The 22,750-nt window shown below is 35.9% G+C and overlaps 1 protein-coding gene across 1 annotated transcript in view; it reads left to right on the forward strand.

The window, feature by feature from the left end:
* Nucleotides 1–1,958: 1,958 nt before the first annotated feature.
* Nucleotides 1,959–22,750, forward strand: part of NCAPG (non-SMC condensin I complex subunit G) — a 29,208-nt gene continuing 8,416 nt past the window's right edge. The window contains exons 1-15 of the mRNA XM_062574581.1: nt 1,959–2,135; nt 2,686–2,895; nt 3,711–3,939; nt 5,008–5,153; nt 6,064–6,148; nt 10,079–10,271; nt 10,936–11,085; nt 13,797–13,937; nt 14,805–14,928; nt 16,194–16,283; nt 16,638–16,817; nt 17,230–17,340; nt 19,524–19,643; nt 21,424–21,660; nt 21,955–22,136. Of these exons, the coding sequence (XP_062430565.1) occupies nt 2,025–2,135; nt 2,686–2,895; nt 3,711–3,939; nt 5,008–5,153; nt 6,064–6,148; nt 10,079–10,271; nt 10,936–11,085; nt 13,797–13,937; nt 14,805–14,928; nt 16,194–16,283; nt 16,638–16,817; nt 17,230–17,340; nt 19,524–19,643; nt 21,424–21,660; nt 21,955–22,136 (2,309 nt within the window). The 5' untranslated portion in view covers nt 1,959–2,024. The remainder of the gene's footprint in view (nt 2,136–2,685; nt 2,896–3,710; nt 3,940–5,007; nt 5,154–6,063; nt 6,149–10,078; nt 10,272–10,935; nt 11,086–13,796; nt 13,938–14,804; nt 14,929–16,193; nt 16,284–16,637; nt 16,818–17,229; nt 17,341–19,523; nt 19,644–21,423; nt 21,661–21,954; nt 22,137–22,750) is intronic.

The following is a 22,750-nucleotide window of genomic DNA, read 5'->3' on the forward strand; positions in this document are numbered from 1 at the left end:
CACTCCATATTCTCTTGGAGCAGCAGAAGGGTATCAGGCCAAATTCATAGTTTTGGCAAGTTAATAAAAAAAAATACATGACATCTTTAAGAAGTAGGTATCTGTTTTAAACATACACAAATGTGTGGTTGTACAATACATAAATCTCCCCGTCATGAGTGATTTTTAAATTTAATCTACAAAATGCATTTCTCTTTTTCTATATGGCTGCTGCTCTCCATTCTCCACATATAGATCATCTATCCCATAATCCTTGACAGAATTGTAAAGAAAAAAATATTTGATTATTTTGTGGATACAATTCCACTGCTTAAATACTGGGTTGATCCAAATCTGAAACAAGACTGACCCCTAGCGTTTATCTATTTTATTTGTTAGATGTTTTCTGTTGGAAGGACAAAAACGACCCTTCTTCAGGAAGGGTTCTATGTATTCGACTTACTTTTTTTTGATGGTATGTCACTTGTCCTTCAGGAATAAGTACTGTTGCTTGAGCTACAGTAGACACTTAAGAAAAAAAGTCAAAATACATGTGTTAAATATTTTATGTTCCTAGAGTGCACAGTTAAATGTTTTTGCCCACATTTTTGAATTTTGTCTATAATCTATAATTAGATGCTCACATTTCCACTCAGCTAATCAGCCACGGCTTTGTTTTGAGGCAGTCATTCCTACCTGTACACAGTTGGCATAAAATACCAGTCTCCAGCTCACCGTGAAGAATCTATAATCAAGTCTCTGTAGTTTGAGCTTATTTAACCTTCCACTTTTCTATGAGACACATATTTTCTTAGTATTCTCAAGTTAAAGGATTTCTGCATTAGTTTCACCACGAATGCTTGAAAATTCAAGGGAAAGCTTATGCAAATAAAAACTTGATATTGGGAAAAAAACCAGAAATGTGCAGTCCAGCAACGATCAGTTACCCATACTTCATCTTTTCAGCGCTTTTTATAGGGGATATGGAACAGAAAGATGTTTCAGAAAGAAGCACGCAGCCTGCAACTTGGATTCAGCCTCCTTAGTTCACTCAGGAAAATAAGTAACATTATTTAGTTAACTTAATTCCTTTTTTTACTTAATTCTCTTCTGAACTTTAAATAGACAGAAGTATGGCTCTAAATACAGAAGTTGTATATTTTTGGTGATTCTCAATAAATAATCGCCCTCCAAATGGCTTGTACGATTTTGGGGGTGAGGCTGCCCCCCCCCCCTTTGCTTTAGTTTAAGGCTCCAGTTTACAAAATGCCACTATGTGTTTTTATTTCCAGATGATCATTCTTGGACAGGCCTTTGAGACTTACTAAGGGTACTACCGATTTGGTAGACTTGCTCGTGACTACTGTTGTTCTTCACGCATTCAACCACTGAAAATAAACTCTCCTCGGTTCGCAGAGCTCGGCCCCTCGGCGGGGACTGTGCGGGCCCCCTCGCCCGTCTCCCGCCCCCTAGTCACAGCCGGGCATTGCCAAGCTCTGCCGCTCCCGGGGCAAGGCTCCTCTGCGCCGGCTCCTGCCGATTTTAAAGCCTTTCTTGCTGTTTATTTTCTCCTCTAGAGCCTCCGGAAATCTCCTCGCTCAACGTTTCTCCACAGCCGCAGTAAGAAAGAGACTGAGGCTGGTTAAACGCCGCCGCCGCTCCGCACGCCCCCGACGCAGAGCACCGCCCCAACGGCCGCCCCGCCGCGCGCCCGCCATTGCCCCGCCCCGCAGGCGCGCGGACGCGGACTCCCACCTGCCCCCCAACACACACCCCGGTGTTCTCGCGAGACTTGGGGCGGCGCTCGCGCCTGGTTTGAAGCTGGGGGCGCGGGAGCCGCGGCCGTTGCTGCCTCCCGCGCGGCGTCGGCGTCGTTCTGCGCGCGGCTCGGCAGGAGCCGCGCTCCGCTCGCGGTCGCTGCCCTCCCCGCCGCTTTCCAACGAGCGGCCTGGTCGCTGCAGGGCTCTGTGCGGGAACAGCGGCTCTGGCCCTTGGCCGGGCGGCCGAAGCCCGGGGGCCGAGGGCAGGGCTGCCGAGCGGCCGCCATGGGGGCGGGCAAGAAGCCTCTGCAAATGAAAGAAGCCTTTCAGCTGGCCCAGAAGCCGCACCAGAACCACGCGAAGCTCGTTGTGGCCTTGAAGAGCACCTACAGCCAGGTGAGCCGGCCCTCGGGGCGTGCCAGCGGCGGGGACGGGGGTGTCCGCGCCGCAGGCCGGGGGGAAGCGAGGGCTCCGGCGGCCGCCGCGGCTCTGCCTCCCCTTCGGACGGAGAGAGGGGAAGGGGGGTGGGCCTTGTCGAGCAAGCACCCCCTCAGGAAAGCCCTGCAACTTTAAAACAACAACAACAACAACAACAAAGAAAAAAAAAGCCTGTTACGCTCCATGTGAAAGCTACCCGCGGCCTGCAGCAGTGATACTGCTGTAAGCTATCGGTGTGATACTGGCGGGCTGGAGGTGTCGGCTGTGGTGCTCAGACGCGTTCGCAGGTAAAGGTAAGCTCTGGCCCGGAGCCCAGCCCGGGAGATCCGTGCGACAGGGGCAGCTAAGGCGGAATATTCACGGGAGGGTGTCCAGCAGCGGGTGTGCCCTTGCTGCCGGGGTTAGCGCTTCAAATATTTAAACAGTAGCTGTCAATTATAAAACTACTTATTTTGGTTTTCTGTTTTACTTGGTGGTTATCGTTTGTTGTGATCTGATGCTTTTTCAGTTGGAAGATAAGACAGATTTCCATGAAAAATTCATCCATTTTCTTAAGTATGCTATGATAATCTACAAACGGGAACAAGCAGTGGAACAACTGATCAATTTTGTGGCTAAATTTGTTACTTCATTTTATGAAGTGGAGAAGGACGTTAGTACTGAGGAAGGAGAAGAGGAAAATTTTCTTCTGAATTATGTGTTCAACTTTCTGCTTGAGGTATAGTGATAGTTGTTATAGCATCTGTAATGTGATAAATGAAAACTGCACACAGGAGAAAACTGGCTGGCACTTGCACTGATATTTGGAAAACAGAACCTACAAAATGAAAGCAAAACAAGGCTAATGTTTTACCAGTAAAAAAACTAGATTTTAAAGTTAAGCTTATGGAAAAACAGGAATTTTCTTATTTGACTGATGCAAGTGTCATTAAAGGCTTTACTGTAGTTGCATTTACAACTGCGAGACTGTGAAAGAGCTGTGGAGATGAATTGATACTGTTTTTTTGAGAAGTAAAATTAATGGAAGATTTCTCATACAAATACGATTGGTATACCTATTCCTCATTTTGTTTATTACGTATGTTATACACATAATGAAGATTGACAATTCTAATAGCACAAAAACACAAGTTAAATGACATTTTCCTAGACTAGTATTTTAACATGGAAAAATACTTGTTTAGGATAATACCACCAGTCATTATTGCTAACGCTTTTTTTGAATGTTTATGGAGGCAGAGAAGTAAGTTAGCCAGTGCTGCATTGCAGTGCAGTCTGCATTGAGTGGTGAGCATATTGCTTATTTTTTTGTGAAAATCAGTGATATAGCTGATGGACTATTTTTTTCAGGTCTGTGACTTTTTAATCTTATCAAAAAACTTGGAAATAGGGAGAGCTTTAGAAATATAGAAAGACACGTTTCATGTACTGCGTAGAATGTTAACTACTCGTATGTGCATTTTGATGACCTTATATTGGAAATGTGGTTTTAAGAGTACTTTTCCTTCCCCCCCTTTCTTCCCCTGCCACAAGTCTCATGATGCAAACAGCCATGCAGTTAGATTTCGAGCATGCCAGCTTATTAACAAGCTTTTGGGAAATATGCCAGAGAATGCCCAGATTGATGATGATTTATTTGATAAAATTAACGAGGCTATGCTGATTAGACTTAAAGACAAATTTTCAAATGTGAGAATTCAAGCTGTCCTGGCTCTGTCGAGACTTCAAGATCCTAAGGATGAAAACTGTCCTGTTGTTAATAGTAAGTAGTACTGCTTTTTTTTCGGTTTTGTTTAGAGCAAGATTTGTTGACTTTACTTAATTGTTCTTAAATCATTGAGTAACCAAATCTTAGAGGAGATTTGTCCTGCAGTAGGTTATCAACCTGCAGAGCTTCTTGCCTGAGGATATTATAGATGCAGAAGTTGCATATGTTCAAGCTGAGAAGATGGAAGTGCTCGGAAGAGAGATCTTTTGGGGACTGCATAATCGACAAACCATACTGTGCACAGGGCGTTCCTTGAACTGAACGTAGCTGAAGGATGGTGTAAATATTGGGGGGGATGGAATGCAGATGAGCTGCTTGCCCTTTTCTTACTCTCTAAGACCTGCTTTCATACTATTGGTTGGATTGTATTTTTATAAAAATGCCTGTAGGGATACAGATGACAACTGGTTTTGTGTCTCAAATGATACGTCTTTTCTGTCTGAGGCAAACTTGTTATTGTTGACTTAAACTTTTCTTTGAAAATCTCGTGTTGCTCACAGATAAGCTCCTTTAAAGGAAAATACCTCTGAAATACATGTTTCTTTGCTATTTATGAGTTTAGCTATGGGTTATAGGTTATATAATCTATAGCTATAGATTGTCGATTAAACCTCTACTCCCCTTGTCAGGAAACAATACTATTGTGGATGGACTGTAGGTCTGTATCTGCACAGCTGTTCTTATGTATAGTATGTGCTGACTAAACTTTACGTGCTGTTTATTGTGAAAAGAGTAATTTTTTTTTTTTGCTAGGGTATGTTATTTGAAATTACATTTTCAAAGTGTTCTTTGATAATTTGCTTATCTAGGAGCATATAAATGTCATGGTGAATTAAGATAGTCACACAGAAAGAAGGCTAAGTCAAGTATTCTGTGATTAAATATAATTGCCATAAACTTTTGGGGTTGTGACCCTAAACTGTTCCCTAAATTTGGATGAGCATTGTGCAGAGAGATTTTTGGTAACATCTATTGTTTTTTTTATTATTATCTTTTTTTCCCAGTTTTTCTATGGTATGGCTGTTTCGAGCTCTTAAACATTATTGTGACTTTAAATTTCAGTTTACAACATATTGCTTGAAAATGACTCAAATTCAGAAGTGAGGCGTGCGGTGCTGTCATGTATTGCTCCATCGGCAAGGACTTTGCCAAAGATTGTAGGTCGCACTATGGATGTAAAGGAAGCTGTCAGAAAGCTGGCATATGAGGTAAATCATATCACTTAAATATTTAATTTCAAAAACTAAGGAAAAATAAACACCATATTTTAATATTATTAAAACATTAATAACTTAATGCTTTTATTGTTTTTTCATTAAGTGATAGGATTGGTTTAAAATAACTTATTTTCCCTTACCAGATTTTTTTTCTTTTTTTTATGAGAGTTATTTAATGCAAGTCGTCAAGGTAAAACCCCTGAATTCTACTGTAGAACTCTCTTGAAAGTATTTATATGATAGAACTTGGGTTATCAGGATCAGAAAGTAAAAAGAAAGATAATTTATGCAGTCTGTTAATTTATTACACACACATTAGATGATGTTTTTCTTCTCTGTTGTTGTTTAATAGAGAACTATGTAAAACTAAGATTGCAGTAGTACTAATGTAAAATGTTGTGTATTCTTTATATTCTGTTTCTATGAAGTATCAGCATTACTTATTTGTATATTCTTGTGCAAGCAGCCTAGAAATTGAAGGATAAGATCAACTCTTCAAACAATATATATAGTCTTTTATATGCACAGGACCATCTTCCGTTCTTTCATGATTTAGATTAACTTCTCATTTTGAACTGAATCTGTGTTAGTGGTCTTTAAGCATGTACCTCACTGGTCTCACTGCTGGTAGTCAGGGCTCTTGAAATTTTTAAGGAGATAAAACTGTGTGCAACAGCAGGATGTGGGAACAAACTGAGCAGCCAAATTTCTAGACAATTTTCTAGGTTTATTTTACTTTTTTTCATACACAAGAATCTACTTAACTTTCTGGTACAGTATTGAGGGTAGAGGTATTCAGGCTGTTATTGACTTACGGTTTCTGTGTATGGAGAACACTGCAAATAGTTTACAAAATCAATTGTTCTAATTTTTAGAATGTATTTTACTTTTTCTTTTTAAGGTTTTGGCAGAAAAAGTTCACATGAGAGCTCTGTCAATAGCACAGAGAGTAAAGTTGTTACAACAAGGACTTAGTGACAGATCAGGTAAGAGATCATCTTTTTAAATAAACCAAATGCTTAAGGAACAAGACTTTTTAATGTTGTGGGATCATGTATGGAGAACCTGTGATAGCAGGAGCTCAAAGGGAGTCGTGAGTTATTAGGAAACATTTAAGCATAAGAAATTCTGCCTGCTGCTTTGAATCCACCCTGATAGTGGATAAACCATAAAAGGATGGTACTTCCAAAAAATTTGAAAGCCACTGAGCTCTGGAAGAAGCAAAATAATATTAACATTAGAAAATGAGAATGTTATTTAACACAGAAGTGGAAAAAGTGTAATTATTTAATTCTGTGTATTTTGAAGCAAAGATACTTCATTTCAAATTTTTTGTTTGTAAATGGTACCTATTTTGAAAAATTGAAATCTAACGCTAATATAATTTGGAAATAATTTGAAAATATTTCCTGTGTATTTTCTGAGAAAAATCATCTTGGGTGATTTGTTTCAAGCTAGCTTGAATTTTCTCTGTCTTACAAATTTTTGGTTGATTCTCATTCATTTCATCATGAGGCAGTTTTATTCTCTTTTTGAAGTCTTCTGTACTATCATTTTTACATATAAAGTGCCATTCAGAATGTATTCATAATTATGTCTGTTGTCAAAAAAGATCAAAAGGTCGTACGCATCTGAGAGTCATTTTATTCTTACCAAAATAGAACATGACTTATTTTTGCATTAGTAGCAAACACGAATTTTACAATAAGAGCCGCTAGTTTTACTAAGCATTACTGTATTTGTAAGTTTTGGAAGGACTATACTAAGCCCTATTGGATTTGACTGAGTATTTTCTTTGCTTAAAAATACACTGCTTGTGAACTGTGAGAAATCTAGCCAAGTGTTTGAACACACAAAAATACTTTATCCATTGGGAACTGAAACTCTTAGAGCTGTGTAGCGTATGTATATATTTTGATTTAACTTTCCTTCTGGTTAGTTAGGAATCATGTTAGTATGGTCTTGATGGCAAAGCAGGAGAGGATCAGCTGAGTGATCTCTTATGCCCTCTAGAGCTACACTTAAAAAGAAATCATTCTTCTGTAAAATAAGTATTAAGTAGCACTTTTTTTCCTACTCCCTCTTGAATTGTTCTATAATAATCTAATGGAGCTTGTCATTTTTTTTCCCCAAGTGCAGTACTGAGAAGCCGATGTTCTGGATTACTATTAATCTCTTATCAGCATATTAGTTTTGCTGTTTGACTTCGCTACCCACTTCTTGTCTGCAGTTCCTCCCCCAGAAAATAACAGCACTTGATCTTGATAGGTGATTCTTTTCTTAATCAGTTTCTGTTTTAGGAATCTGTCCAAGTTGGGCAGGAGAGGATACAACTTCTGTTAGTTCTCCAATTCTTTGTGTTAGGAAAATGTTTGCTGTATTCCCTCACCAAAAAGATATAGTTTGACATAAAGAACTGCCTTCTCTTCTGAGCCATAGCAGATACATCCTCTGTGGCATCGATACCTCATTTAGGATGATTCTGCATCCCATCTACTGAGGACTTGCTCTTTTTTCTGATACCTAGAATTGCAAGGAGAAATATCTGCCAGGTTATGTTGCCTCACTGATCCCGTTGATATTGTTACTGTAAGTCAGCAAATGAAACTCTCTAAGACTCAATTTTGGAGCGTTAGAAAGCAGGCATTCTTTATGAGGATGACACTGGATGCGCAGGGGATCTGTCAACCTGCTGTGCGCCGAGGTGTCTAGCTTTAGAGATTAAACACAACTAATGCATACATATTCATCATTTTTTCTGGGAATTTATCAACATATTCATTACTTATCCAAGAACTTCATTATCATATGTAAAAGACATGTAACAGTCTTTCACGCATGTGCGTTCCTGCCCTCTTTGGCCTTTTAAGGTCCTTTGGTGGTTGTCAGTAGTCTTCGTCACCATGTCCTTTAGTTGAACTTGTTTCTCACGTGTGCTCTATTCACTCTTGGCCCGGTTCCGCAATATTTAATTGTATGAAAAATGTTACAGCCAGCAGAAAGTCTTATATCTGTTCTACTCAAGGACAGAATAAGATGGACTCCCTTTATTTGTCAAACTCAACAAGTTGTCGGCGCTACCTCCACACAGGAGGAACAATCCTGCTCCTTCAGGCTTGGTGTCAATATCCTATACTCTTTGCTAGGCAAAAGAAGCTTGTGTCTGGATTAGCTGCATTTATATTTATCTATCTATATATATCTGCTAGTTTCCCTCATTTGTGATCTGTTTTACAAATTCTCTGGCCTTGAATGTGCATATCTTTATTGAACTTGCTCACTGAACAACTCCCAAATGAACAGAAGAGGAATCTGCTCATTCAAGATTACTAGGTAAAAATTTGGGATATCTTTACATGTCAGCTTCAGAATAAGGGTTTATAGTTAATCTTCATCTAGAAAACCAATCCAAATTCTGCTTAGTTTGATTTTTTTTTTACAGTACATTCAATGGTAGTTTCAGCTGGCAGTTCTCAGTCTCATTCTGTTTCATTCTACTATTAGTTCATGCCTTTCCTCTTCAAAAGGTTTTCTCATTCTGAGGATCTTAATTTAGTTCTTTTCAAGGCCTATACAGCTTTGAACTCTTAAAGGTATAGTCGTGAATTATATAAAACAGGAAAGATGAATGTTGCCACTATGCGCAGACTTTACGGTTTCCCTTTGCCTTTGATACTGTTTTCTACAAAGTCCTGAGACCCTACTTAAAATTTTTCCCCCGATATATTTATCTGTTTTTTCTTATGTCAAACTATTAGCCTTTGTTTCCTTGCTTATATCTATGTATTCTCTCTATGTATGATGTATTCTAGATGTCTCCAGAAATACTTTTCTCCTTGAAGTCTTACTCTAGTTATCCAGAAAATGTTTTCATTGTGGTAATGAGGAGGAGGGAATATAAAATACCTTGATGAAATTTCACAATCTAATTAGATAATTGAGTTAAACATAAGAATTATGTGTGACAGATCAGACTACAAGTCTATACTAGTGCCCCTTCCTCCAGAAATGGGCAAAGCCTAGATGCCTAAAACAGGACAAGTTTATAGCAGTGCTTCCCTAGAATATTTCCTTGCGCAACATGAGTTTGTGGATCAGGGATTTCTTGGGTCAAGCTGGTATTTGTAGTTGTAATGATTTTTGATGGAGGTTTTTTTCTAGTCCCAATGGGGAAAAAATGGTGTTGTCTCAAAAATGCATAAGCCAGTGTTCAGCTAGTGCCCATACCAAACAGCGATAACTGCAGATTTGGTAAATGGAGCAAGTTGAGGAATGAAGAGTTTGTTTAGTTTCCTGTAACTAGGAGTCTGGGTATGCTTATTTGAAAACAGCTAGCTAATTAGCCATTTAAGTAAGTTTACATGGAAAAGTATTAAAAGAAAAAAAAGCTGCTTAAGTTCAGTGTTTTTTTTTATACCCTCAAGATGTTTCATCAAGCTAGTTTCATCGAGCTAATTTTTTCATTTTGCTCTTACTCATTTTGAAGTTTTATTTTTGAGATTCTGAGTGAGTGAGGGCACTAAAAGATGATTTGATCTGGCTTTTTAAGTGACCTCTTTTGGGATATCAGAAGACACTTTAGAGTACAGATTGTTAGCTGCTTATTACTCAAAAGATTCCAGTTGTGTATGCAAAAGGTATGTGTACACCACAAGTAAATTCCATACAGGGAAAACTATTAGGAAGGCCTATGTTTACTTACAGTTACTGTAAGATAAGCAACTGCTTGCTTTTAAAGTAGTGCTCAATAGATTGTTCTTGTTCAACTCTTTTCTTTTTTTAAGATAACAAAATCAACTGTATAATTTCATTCTAAAAATGACATAAAAAATAAATGATTTGTGAAAGTATGTTAAAAACTTAGTATTTTTTGTCCTTTTTAATGTTTTGAACTGTTCAAACTCCTACACTATTAGATGCTGTTAAAGAGGTAGTGAAGAAGAAACTGCTTCAAGCCTGGCTGCAATTAACTGAGGGGGATGTTTTAGAACTCCTTCATCGACTAGACGTGGAAAACTGCATTGACGTGGCTATCCCAGTACTAAATGCGATATTTTCATTATCTCCGCTTAATGACTTTGTTCAGAATTGTAAAAATCTTGACAGCAGGTATGCAGATCAGCTTTCATTCTAAAAGATGAATATTTTGTATCATAAGACTATTAAATTAAAAGTTTTATCCAAATAGATCACTGTAGGGTAACTATTACTTGTAATTAGAAGACAGATGTTGTGGCATAAGGCATGATGTCTCCCAGTGTTTGTGTCTTTGTGTTCTGGATTTTTTTTTTAATCTCTGTGTTCAGCAGCTGAAAATCACTCTGCCAAATCAAGCAAGAAGAAAAGAATGTAAAATGTCTTTGACTTTTTGTTTACAAAGACCTCCCCAAAATCACAGTCTTTAGTGTTCAAGAGGGGGGAGTAAATTCATCAACTGAACAAGTGTGTTTGAGAAGTAGTACTAAATAATGAAGTTACGAAAATGTTTTATAAAACTAAAGTACTTGATTATACGTGGTTGTTCTAGGAATACTGGAGGTCTGAACAGAATCTTTCTGCAAACTGGTAATGGACACCCCTGACTTACAATATAGGAAAGCACAATGTAGTGAGAGGCTCAGAGCTCATTTATTAAGAGGAAATTATTTTTTCAGTCTTGAAGTACTTTTGTGGAGAATATTTTTAACACTTTTTTAATCTTAACAATCTACTTCTGTGTGTTTGACTTTGTCACTATTATATTTATTTATTTATTTATTTATTTTTGATTAAGGAAACTGATTCCATGGGAAGACTTAACACCTGAGAATGTTTTATATTGGAGATCTCTTTGTGAATATCTAAAATCAAAAGGCGAAGAAGGTGAAGATTTACTAGAACAGATGTTGCCAGAACCTGCTATATATGCAGACTATTTGTTAAGGTACATCACATTTAAAAACAAACCTCTTAAATACCACTAAATTGGGTTTTAAAAAAATAGAGAATATTTTACTTCAACAGTTTAGGTTTCTTCCAAAGCCAATTTTATTTTGAGGATTATCAGGATTAGAGTCAAATACTCAAACTTTTGGAAAAGTTGAAAGTAAAGCAGGAGGTAGTGCAGCTGAGGATGCACTGATGAATGAGAATGACTAAGAATTATATTATTCATGCAGGCATGTATTTAACAGATGTTGGATGTAAGAACATTTTACCCTTCACTCTAGTCTGGTTAAAGTTTTTACACTTCACTGCAGTTACTTGACATGGTAATAGCACGTGGATGTTGCTGGAGTATAGCATAGGTAGAACTATTCGGTGATCATATTTCAGTGAGGTAAATTGCAAGGTAAGTTCATGTAGTTTACAATTCTGTTAAATCAAGAACATTCATATACTTGCTATAATTTAATTGATAATTGGTAATTTGATAATGAATGTGAGCTGCAGTACCTTCAGAATTGCAGAAATACAAGAAAGTTTAGGCAGCTTTAGTTCTGGCAGTTCCTAACTTTTGAACACTAAACTTCTCAATTTTTTTTTTAAGATGTTTGAGAGCATTTACTACTTAAAATAAATAAATATAAAGAACAAAATGATAATGTGGAAGCTATTTTGAAGTCTTTTTTTCTCATGGATTATCAGCAAGATGGACTTGTAGATCTATAGCATATAATTCTATGCCATTTAAAATAATAGAATAATTGTTCTATAATAAACAGCTATCCTTTGTCCATCTATCAATATGTAGATTGTAGTGTGTTTGGCAAAGAACCTGCAGAAAGTTTTAGAGCTTTCGGAAAATGGTACTTTTTTTGTTGTTATACTTAAAGAAAATTCACAGAAATTTGGCTGCTGTCCCAAAGTGTTTTTGAAACAGACAATTCATTCCTTTTTCTTTCCCGGTTCAGATAGGCATGCCTCACAAAAATTTCTGTTCTAAAGCAGTGGTAGAGCTAAATGAGACAATTATAGAATGTTTAACTAGGCAAAAGACAGTGAATGTTTTGTTAAGTCAGGCTTTTACTGTAATGAAGGAAAGGAAATTGTTTTTGTCTCAGTTGGATATTCATCCTGAAAAGTTTGAATCTTAACCTAAAGGGTTAACAGAATTCATATTTATGAGCAATACCCTTAATGTGGAGACTGCTGAGGAATCTTAACTGCGGCATTGCTCAGTTAAGCATTGAAATGTAGAGTGAAGCTTCCTGAAATGAGATTAGATCTAGAGGAAAAATGCTTTGTTTTGATGAATGCTTTCTATAAAAATTATACATATTCTTTTCTTTCTTCAGTAGGCAGAGTATACTGTAGTATTCGTACAAATCATTGCATGTTTTGTGTAAAATGTGCTAACACGTTTCATAAACATATAGTTTATTAAGTGTCCGTGCTTCTTTAATGTAGAAATGTGAATTCGGTATGGCAGCTATAAATTTATTCATTCATATTTATTCTAAGAGTCCATAAAATATTTGTTCTTTTTTTTTAAAAAAAAAAAAGGTGTTTTTCTTTCTTCCATCCAATCTTATTTCAAATGCTTTCAATTATCTCCTGCTTCAGGAAGAGACTGGGGAAGACTAATTAGATTTGTTGGTATTTGGTTGTAATGTGAGCTATAAAACTATTCATTGGTGAGCTGTTTTAACAGTTGTTTCAAGTAAGATTTGAAATTGTACAATCAAGGTCTTGGATTTATTGTGCTGTGAGACTGCTATTTAGAAAGAGCAGGAAACCACAAGATGCTGAGTCCTAAGAGCAGATGCAGCCCTGTAAACTTCACTGTTACCTAGTGCAGATTATTAGTGTTAAATGATCTGCAGCTGCTGCCTATATTGTTGTAAGTGCAGATAGTCTTAAGATGTAGCTACATGCAAAGTATTTTTCCTAATTTTGAAGAAATTCTTAATATTTGCTAAATTTTCTGAGCTGTTGCTGAAAAGTAGTTATCATGCTATAGTGAAAATAACTTTTTTGCAGCTCATGTAAGTATTCGAATTTTATACAGGGTATGCATCACACCAGATCTTCTGTGTGTGTGCGCACTAGCTAATGGATAAAATCTCAGTAAAAAAATGAAGAAATAGTACAAACTGATTATGCTTTGTAGGCTACCTGGCTTTGTGTATATGACAACAGATTTTTGTTGTTCCTCTGATGTTGATCAGATATATAATTTAAAATGATTTACTGTACACTTCAATGATTATGAAAAATGGTACAGATTTATTTTTAAGGTGATGCTTAAAGGGGGTACAGAGCTAAGCTTGCACATGGACTCATAACTTGCATTTTATGTTTCTTAGTATTTTGCTTTCTCAAAAGCAAAAAAAAGCTTCTTTTTTTAAGAAGCACATTATTTTTAAACCATACTTTATTTGTCATAAATAACTTTATGGAGCTATTTGCCTACAAAAAGAACGCAAAAATGATTTTAAAGGTTTGTAATTAGGGTAGTAATTACTTACCCTGCTTGAGCAGGGAGGTTGGACTAAATGATCTCCAGAGGTCCCTTCCAACATTACCTATTCTGTAATTCTGTAACCATATGGGGCATGAAAGATTTTGTTCTTTTTTTTTTTTTTTTTTTTTTTTTTTTGACATTCCAACAGTGATGTTGAATGTAATTACCTTTCTTCTATTTGGATTCAGTTACCTTCAAAATATGCCAGTTCTTAGTGAAGAACAAAGAGAAGACTTTTCCTGTTTTGAAAACCTGATGACAAAAGAATTTGTAGGTCAGCAGCTGATCCACATTATAGGCTGCATGGATACTACTGAAGAGGGAGGAAGGTAAACTTAAGATTTAAGTTTTTTTTAAGTCAGTCACTTCATAGATGTGAACAGGCATGGAGTTTCTACTGGGAAAATAATCTGGTCAAACAAACAAAACAGTTCTATGCTAGCTGAAAAACCAGTAGTGTCCTCCTAATGGAAATGTTCCCAATATTGTACCAAGTACTATCTGCTTGGTTTTATGCAAAAAATGAGTTTTAATGCAGACTCTATGTTGCTTGGTGAGACCAAATTCAGTAATTCTTTAGGAAAACAATTGAAATTGGGACATTACAAGACTGTTTCTTTGGAACTCAATATATTGACATTAAAGGAGATAAATGGATAATTTACTGACTTGCGGCAAGTATCCTGTGTGTTGTGCCAAGGCTTAAAGAGGTACAAATGTTTTACATGCCAAGCTGAACTGCATTGTTAATTGAGTCATTCAAAAGATCTTCCTGCAGCTTGAACATTTTTTGATGTGAAGTAATTGATAATTCTAGACTATCAGGATAGTTAAACTTGTACTCCTTGTTTTTTAGTTTCTAGCCAAATGATTTATATGAAGGCATTTTACCCTGTCAATACTCTTGACTGTTTTCTGCTAAAAGGACCTTCGTTTATGTTACATTTGCATTTGATTAGAGGGAAAGAAAAATTGATCTGGAGAAATCAAGTAAAATCTGGAAAAGGCAAACATTACTAGATAAGAACTAACTTGCTAACAGCACTTAACTAGTTAAAACCAAAGAGAAGTTTCTCTTGTAAGGTATTCATCAGACTAACACATAGTGGATAATATATTAGCTCTTAACTCTCTCTCATTTTCTTAAAAAAAAAAAAAAAGTAAATGGATTATTTTATTTTTCCTTTTTAATGAAGGAAGCATCTGTTAGCTGTTTTACAAAAGATTCTTATTCTGCCTACCACTTCATCAGCCCTTATATCTCTGCTTGTAGAAAGATTACTCAGCATCATCAAAGATGATGATGGAAGAATTCAAACTGTAAGTAATTCTAAAGAGTGATTGTTTTCTGGACCCCACCTCCCCTTCTGTCTCAAACAGTCTTTGAAAGTATTGTAACAAAAATGTCAAGAATTAAATACTTCTCCAGACTTACATTCTTCTTCCTTTCCTTTCTTTTTCTTCTTCTTTCAGCATAGCCTCATTTTGTGGTTACCTGAAGAGATGTGTCTATTTTTGAAGTGATTGGCTGATGCTGTAAATATAATCAAAAAAATAGGGAAATATTAGACATTAATAACCCATTTCAAACTCCTTTGCCATATTAAATTCAAACAGTTTGACTAGAATATTCAAAATAAGGATCCTGTACATTTGCAAATTTCCAAGTTCTCATCGCTGATTTTAGCTGAGACTGGTACTAGAAACCCTTATAGGAAAAGTATTTTATTTAATACAGTTCTTACACAGAATAGGATTTTTAAAACTTAAGGCCAAAATGGGCTACTGCTTTTACTCAAATATTTTAAGCAAATTCTAAACTAATGGATGGAAGTTCCTTTTAGAAAACTCAGTCCAGTGGATAAGGCTAGGATATGGGCTTGTAACAGGATTATGATAGAGTGATGGTAATAGCAGTATAGTAGTAGTATTATAGTACTGTAATAGTACTGTAGTGCTAATAAATGTACGCATTTCTATTTTAATCTTAGCAAAATACATTGTTTTAGTATGTTTTCTTGATTGAGTAGAGCTTGAGAGGAAGTTAAAATTATCTGGCACAAGAAAAATTAGAGTAAGACTCTAGTGTCTCGTTCTCTCTTTAATTTACCTTATTTCATTTAATCTTTTGTTGGTGTAATTGACCTGACTTGAAACAGAGCCCCTAACTAACTGGAAAAAAAAATAGGCTAGTTCTGTTTCCACTTTTATACATGTGTTTATGCTTGGAATTAAATTACTAGTCATATGGCTCATTATACTACACATGGTGATATATAGATCTTTAAATTACAATGTTATTAGTTCTATTTTGATTAAAGTAGTAAAAGATAAAAGACCATACTTTTTTGCTTATCGTGCTAAAGAATAGAAGACACTAGACTTTCATAGTTAGACTGTGTGTTGTCAAATAGCAGTGTTATTCTTTGAAGATTTTTTGCAGTGACTGAAATATTGAGGAAGATGGCATAGATGTTCAGTGCTTCAGAAGGATGGTGCTTTAAAGTTGAAAAAGTTAAGTAGTATTTAAGATCTGACACTTTGAACTGAAATTAATGGCAGTAACATTCTGTTTGTAACAATAGATAGCAGAAATTATCTCAGAAGTTCGTGAGCCAATTGTTACTGTTGACCAGCCTGTTGATGTTGCTGAAATAAGAAAGCGACAGCTTAAGGTGAGTAAATTTTAGTTAACTGAAGAAAAATAGCTGTCATCCTGTTTTTTTTAAACATACGTGGCAAATAGTAGTGTTTTATGGTAGTGTGTTGTCCAGTGTCAATATTGTCAATTCACTGGAACAGGTTGCCCAGAGAGGTTGTGGAGTCTCCTTTTCTGGAGATATTCAAAATCCACCTGGATGTGATCCTATGCAATGTGCTTTTAGGTGACCTTCCTTTAGCAGGGGTGTTGGACTAGATGATCTCCGGAGATCCCTTCTAACCTCAACCATTCTGTGATTCTGTTGTTAACTAATACCAAGTAGGTTATAATGTTGCAATTTTCATTTTATTTGTATTTTTTATTTTAGTTGGCTGAAATTAAAGTGAAAATTTTTGAAGCAAAAGCAGCTTTGGAAGAATGCATTACTCTGCAGGATTTTAATCAAGCATCAATATTAAAAGAGAAAATAACTGAGCTGGAACACACAAAAAATGACCTGATAAAAGAAGGAGAACAACCTGAAATGAAAGAAATACGTATCGAAAAGGTCTCCTTTTCCCTTTCTCTGTAACCAAATGTTTGTTGTGTTTTGACATTTATTCATTGTTTTTAAAAATCTAGATGATATGAAGTCAAATTACACTTTCTTTTAAGTTGTTAGTTTTTTCCTTCTGTATGTATAGAAGGTGTTGGTGTGCTGTAGCAAAAATGCATTGCAGTTAAACTATGCTTTTGTCCTTGAATACCTAAGGAATTATAAAAAGGAATTATAAAAAACCCTTACTGCTTTTAACTTTAACTGAGATGAACTTGAATCTCTCTTTATCATTGCTAATGAATGGATTTTGTTTAACACTTTTACATAACAAATGTACAGTGGAGAGAGAATGTATTTCGAGTAAGTTTATTTGGGCAGAGAATTGTAATAATGTTTTTCTTTTTCCTGACCCTCCTTGAAGAACGATCCTGAAACACTGTTGAAGTGTCTGATGATGTGTTATGAGCTTCTCAAGGTGATGTCCCTTTCTAAAGGAATTGGCCCAACCATGAATGAAATAGTTGAATCTCTGGTAGGTAGTAATAAACACTGTTTTCCATATAATAAAGATGGGTATAGCATAGCTGGTGCTGAGTTGCTGGTAGGGTGGTTCATGATTATTTCAGAACCATTTTGCTGTATCTGTATGCTTCCATGGAACTCTTAAGCTTTCCCAGAACCTAATGGCTTGGATGTGCAGTTAATATATTATCCTGAGCTCGGAACTGCTGCAGAGAGATACCAAAATAATACTGGAATAATGTATGACTAATGTATTGTAGTGTTTGACAATGCTGAGTTGCACTGTACTAAATGCAATGCTTGGGCATCTGCTTACTGCCCTTTCTGACACTTACTACTTGAATTTTCTTTTAGCTGAAGGTATTAGATTTATTTTGGGTGGTTTTTTTGTTTTGTTTTGTTTTTAGAACTAGCCAAAAACTTATCTGGAAGCGACTGAAGCTCATAAAGACCTTTCATCTCTTAGTACAAGCAAAGGTGCTTTGTTGTAGAGGTTTTTTTTTTCTGCTCTTACCACTTTTGAAGACCAAGACATTTCTGTATTGCAAAATCAAGGCAGTGGCAATATAGGCCTTTTATAGTCTACTAACTGTACTTCTCAGTTTTAGTATTGAAGAGTATTTTAGTAATGAAGAAACATTCATCTTGAAATTCCATACTAAGTATTACAGGCTCTTAACTATCACTGATTGTGTTCCTTCAAGACAATTTAAACTCTCTCATGGCTGGGTAACAGAGAACAAAATGGAAAAAAAAGTATACTACTGTATGAATGCAGGGTGCGCTCATATCTGAATAATGCGTGCAATTCTTACCCAATCCCGTGTTATCCAGAAAGAATGTATTAGAAGTAGTTTAGAGAAGGGCAGCAAGGATTGTAGAGGTATGGAACAGCTTCCAGACAAAATAAATAGGCTATCTCTTTCTAACTTGGAGAAGAGAGGACTTTATTATAGAGATTTACAAAACACTTTTCATTTGAGACATGCATGAGTAGAGAAAGTGAATAAGGATTGGCTGATTGTGGTCCTCTGTAAATATTAGAGACATCAAGTGAAGATAGGAAGTAGCAAGCTCAAAGCAAATGATATGAGCTTCTTCACAAAGTATGTAATCTGTGGACTTCCTTGCCAGAGGGTGTTTGCATGCTGAACACTTAAATAAATTTTAGAGAACACTGAACAAGTTCAAGAAGAATAAATCTTGTGGAGTAATTGAGTAGATAGGAGCAATCTGCTATCTCTGATGTCTCTCAGATGCAAATTGTTAGGACATCAGCAAGAACTGCTGGGAAGTATAAATTTGATTTGTTTATGTAATACTCTGAAAAAAAAATTAGTTTTGACCTCTGTTGATAACAGGACAGTGGGCTGGATGATCTGACTTGATATAAGCCTTCTTTGAGCTCAAACTAGAGAGAAATTGCAACACCAACTTGATTTCCTTAAATATTGTAGTACCTCTCTTGATTTCTTTCTGGTGCAATAGCATTATACATAATTAGTATTGATATGCTCTTACCCCAAACCTTCTCTACTGGGTATTTCTTTAGTTTTATATTTGTTTTTTCTTTTTTTTTTTTTTTTTTTTTTCCAACATCCCCCTTCCATATTATTGTTCCTGCTGAATTTTCACTTCAAATATGTTTTGGGGCATCTTATTTGTTGTTGGTTTCTTTCACATTCACTAGAGAGCTCAAGTAGAACATGATCTTGGCATAGCATTCACCCTCTCTATAGCTTGGCTCTTCTTTAGAGTGCATTTATACTATTGTCTTCTCAAAACTATTCCAAGCACATGAGAGTTAAGTAGCTTCTGTATTTTGTAACTTGGAATTGAATATTCTTTATCTGCAAGAATGATAATATTTTTATGAAGAAACATGTAGGTTTGTTTTTTAGTACACAATGAGTGTTCAACTCAATTTTGTTTGAAAACAAATGTTCTGAGTTTAAATATTAAAAACAAGCACAGGGCAATACACTCATTTGGCTATTATTTTATTGTTAATTTCAACTAAGATGCTCAAAATGTGTTTGTTTATATCAAGGTAAGCAGAATATGCAGTATTTGCCACTGTACAATCCCTTATCTAACTAATTTAGTTTCAGAGTAAGCACATTTTACACAGTATAGTCAATATTTTATTTTAAATTTATGTATTTCAACTACAGAGTCTAAAATTATTTTCAGATACTTCCTGGAATAACTAATGTCCATCCAGCTGTGAGAAACATGGCAGTTTTGTGTTTGGGTTGCTGTGCCCTTCAGAACAAAGAATTTGCCCGACAACACCTTGCATTGCTGTTACAGGTAAAAATGACTGAGAAATGGAATGGTGATCTCTGTTACTTAGCAAATAAAACTAGTCTTGTATCTATAATAAATTATCCTATATATTTATGTTAGCAGAGGACCAGTGATGCCTCATATTCTGTATATCTAGATCTGGAGGGTGTAATCTCGTGTGGGTTTTTTTCTGATGTCTAATAATCAAGCTTATATTGCATCCTGGTAGTAGCATGCCTTTCCTTTGGAAGATCACGTGTTTTCTTGAAATTTTTTTAGGAATTCTTTATCCTTAAGAGCTCTCTTCCTCTTTCAAACTTGACGGAAGTCAGTCAAACATTTAAGTTATTGCTATGTAGGAAAGAAAAGCTGTAGGATTCTGTAATCCTTGCCTCCTTGGGAAACCATACTTAAAGAAAAGTGACTTTTTTTCCCCCCTCCAATTCTGTTACATACTTGCCTGTGGTCTTGAGTATATGAGTTAATTGCTGCATTATTAATTTTGTATGACTTAATTAACAGTTGTTGGAGGATAAGGCAGTATCCAAGCCAGCAAAAGAAATCTGGCTGATAGTATAGTACAGTCAAACATCCAGTAGTGGATTTTTTTATTAATATTATTTTTTAATTTTTTATGGTAAGCACACTTTCTCTCCTCAAGTTCATATCATTATACTATGGGTTTCATACTTTGCAATGTTCAGGAAACATCACCTTTCTGGTTATGCTATGATCCAGTCGCTGCAGGGCAAGCAGAAAAATTTCTTGCCTGAATTAGCCAATGTTTAGTAGTTAGGTTACTTTCCAGAGATGTGGAAGATACTGATTGGGCTCAAATCAAACTGACGAGGGCATAACCTCCGACCTTTGTAGTAAATGTTTTGATGCTGAGCTAATTATATATAAGATGGCACTATCATTAACTTTCTAACTCTGGCTTTGAGGGAAGTGTATGTGGTAACCACACTTATGTGTGTGTGTGTGTATGTAGGATACTGGTGAAAGTGCTCAAGAGAACTGATGCACAAGGGACAGTGTGTGACTGACTTCTGGAAAGGATGAGATTTGGAAAACGTATTGATGTGGTATACTAGGCTCAGACAAGATGATAGAGACTTCAGCCACTGAGGTGGCAGAACTTCTGGTTTGTAGAAAGTTAGCAAGTAGTATTGTTTCTAATCTGCATAACAAGTATACCTCATTAAAATCAGTCTGTTTACTTAGGATTGATGTTGTTTTAGGAAATGGTGAGATTTAAGCAATTAGGTTTTATTGATACCAAAACCCCATATTCTTTGTGTTGGCCACTGCCAAAACAGAACACGGGGCTAAATAGATCGCTAGACTTGCCTGCTATGTCTGACTTTATTTGAATGTTAATTTGAAGTATAATATATGGTAACCTAGGCACCTTTGAATTTATTATACCCATCTTGCCTTTCTGCGTACTTATCTTTAATTAAGCTATACAGTATTTCAGAGCAGATGTCTTGCCATGTTTTTTGTGTAGTGCTTAGCACTATGGAGTTGCTTTAATCAATTAATTTTGTTATGTTTGTTTGTGCTATTATGTCTATTTGGAAGTTAACACAGTAAGACTGCATCCCTTATGCTTATGCATGTACGCTCCTCTTTCTACTTTACTGCTAGCATAAGCAGATGGATGGATGGAAGGAACTGATACCATCAGAAATTTAACTTTTTTTTTTTAACCCTATTAGCAAGGCAAGGAAGTTGGGAATATAAGAGTACTTCTTTATATTTATATAATACATTCTGTATATATTTTCTTTATTAAAACTAGGTTTTACAAATAGATGACATCAAGGTTAAGCTAAGTGCATTAAAAGCAATCTTTGATCAACTAATGTTGTTTGGGATTGAGCCATTCAAAACTAGAAGAGGCAATGAATCTCAAAGTGAAGATGTACAAATTACAACTGAAAATTGTGAGGAAGAAACTAAAGTAACAGACGAAGAAGAAGAGACTGCTACGATTCACAGTCTCCTACAGCTTCTGTCTGGTTTCTTAGACAGTGAGGTAAGAAATACTTTTTTTTTTTTTTTAAGGTTTTCTGTTGGACCAGGTTGCAACTAACATTACAAGATGCAGAAATGAGGTGAATGAACTAATGTTAAAATAATTGCCCTAGAAAGTTATCACAACTTTATCACTGATACAGAACGTTGTTATTAGGCCAGCTCTGAAATCTGAGCGGGTGCAAATATGTAAATATACAGAGGTGATTGGCAAAGTAAGATATAGACTATAATGATATATTAGTGAAAAATGCTGTGATGTTTGTGTGTATATACAATCAACTCTTCTTTTTAGTTTTCAGAACTTAGGACAGAAGCTGCAGAAGGCATAGCCAAACTGATGTTCTCTGGGAGGCTAATTAGTGCCAAGCTTCTTTCTCGTCTTGTTTTGTTGTGGTATAATCCTGTGACTGAAGAGGATGCTCGTCTTAGACATTGTCTGGGAGTTTTTTTCCCTTTATTTGCTTATGCAAATAGGTATGGCCTTTGTAAAATATTATGTAAAAACATACGTTGGACTGGCAGCTTTAGGAACCCTTTTTTGGTCTTGCACAAAGTGGAAATGAGTTTGTTGTGGGACAGTAGCAAAAGAAAGTCTGGGATTTTTTGAACTTGAGGGTAACAAACCTGGACACTTGACTAATACTAATTTGACTTAATCCCTGGAGTTCAGCAGCTACAGTTCCTGTGTCCTTTATTAAGCTTTTAACCATTTATTTAGCTCTTAGCCCTCTTTGATTTTCAGATTCATCCATTTAGATCTAAAGGTCTAATTCAATCTCCTATACATATTACTTTTGAATGTGCATAAACTCAACCTATGACTGTTCTGAAAATTTCTAAATAATATTGGCATTCCATTTTTCTTCTGTTTCGCACCTATGATTGAAACTTCCTCAAGGTATTAAATTAAAAAAAAAAAGAAATTAAAAAGGCTTTACTATTCTATTGAGCACTACAGCTAGACTTTGAAGCCTCACTGAAGAGAACCTAGCAGTAATGCTTCAAGAGGGAATAGTATCAAACAGATATAAAAGAAGCAGTTAGGCTGTGTGGTTTTTTTTTTTGTGTGTGTGTTTTTTTGTGTGTGT

Source organism: Rhea pennata, chromosome 4, assembly GCF_028389875.1.
Source record: "Rhea pennata isolate bPtePen1 chromosome 4, bPtePen1.pri, whole genome shotgun sequence".
Classification (NCBI taxonomy): Eukaryota; Metazoa; Chordata; class Aves; order Rheiformes; family Rheidae; genus Rhea; species Rhea pennata.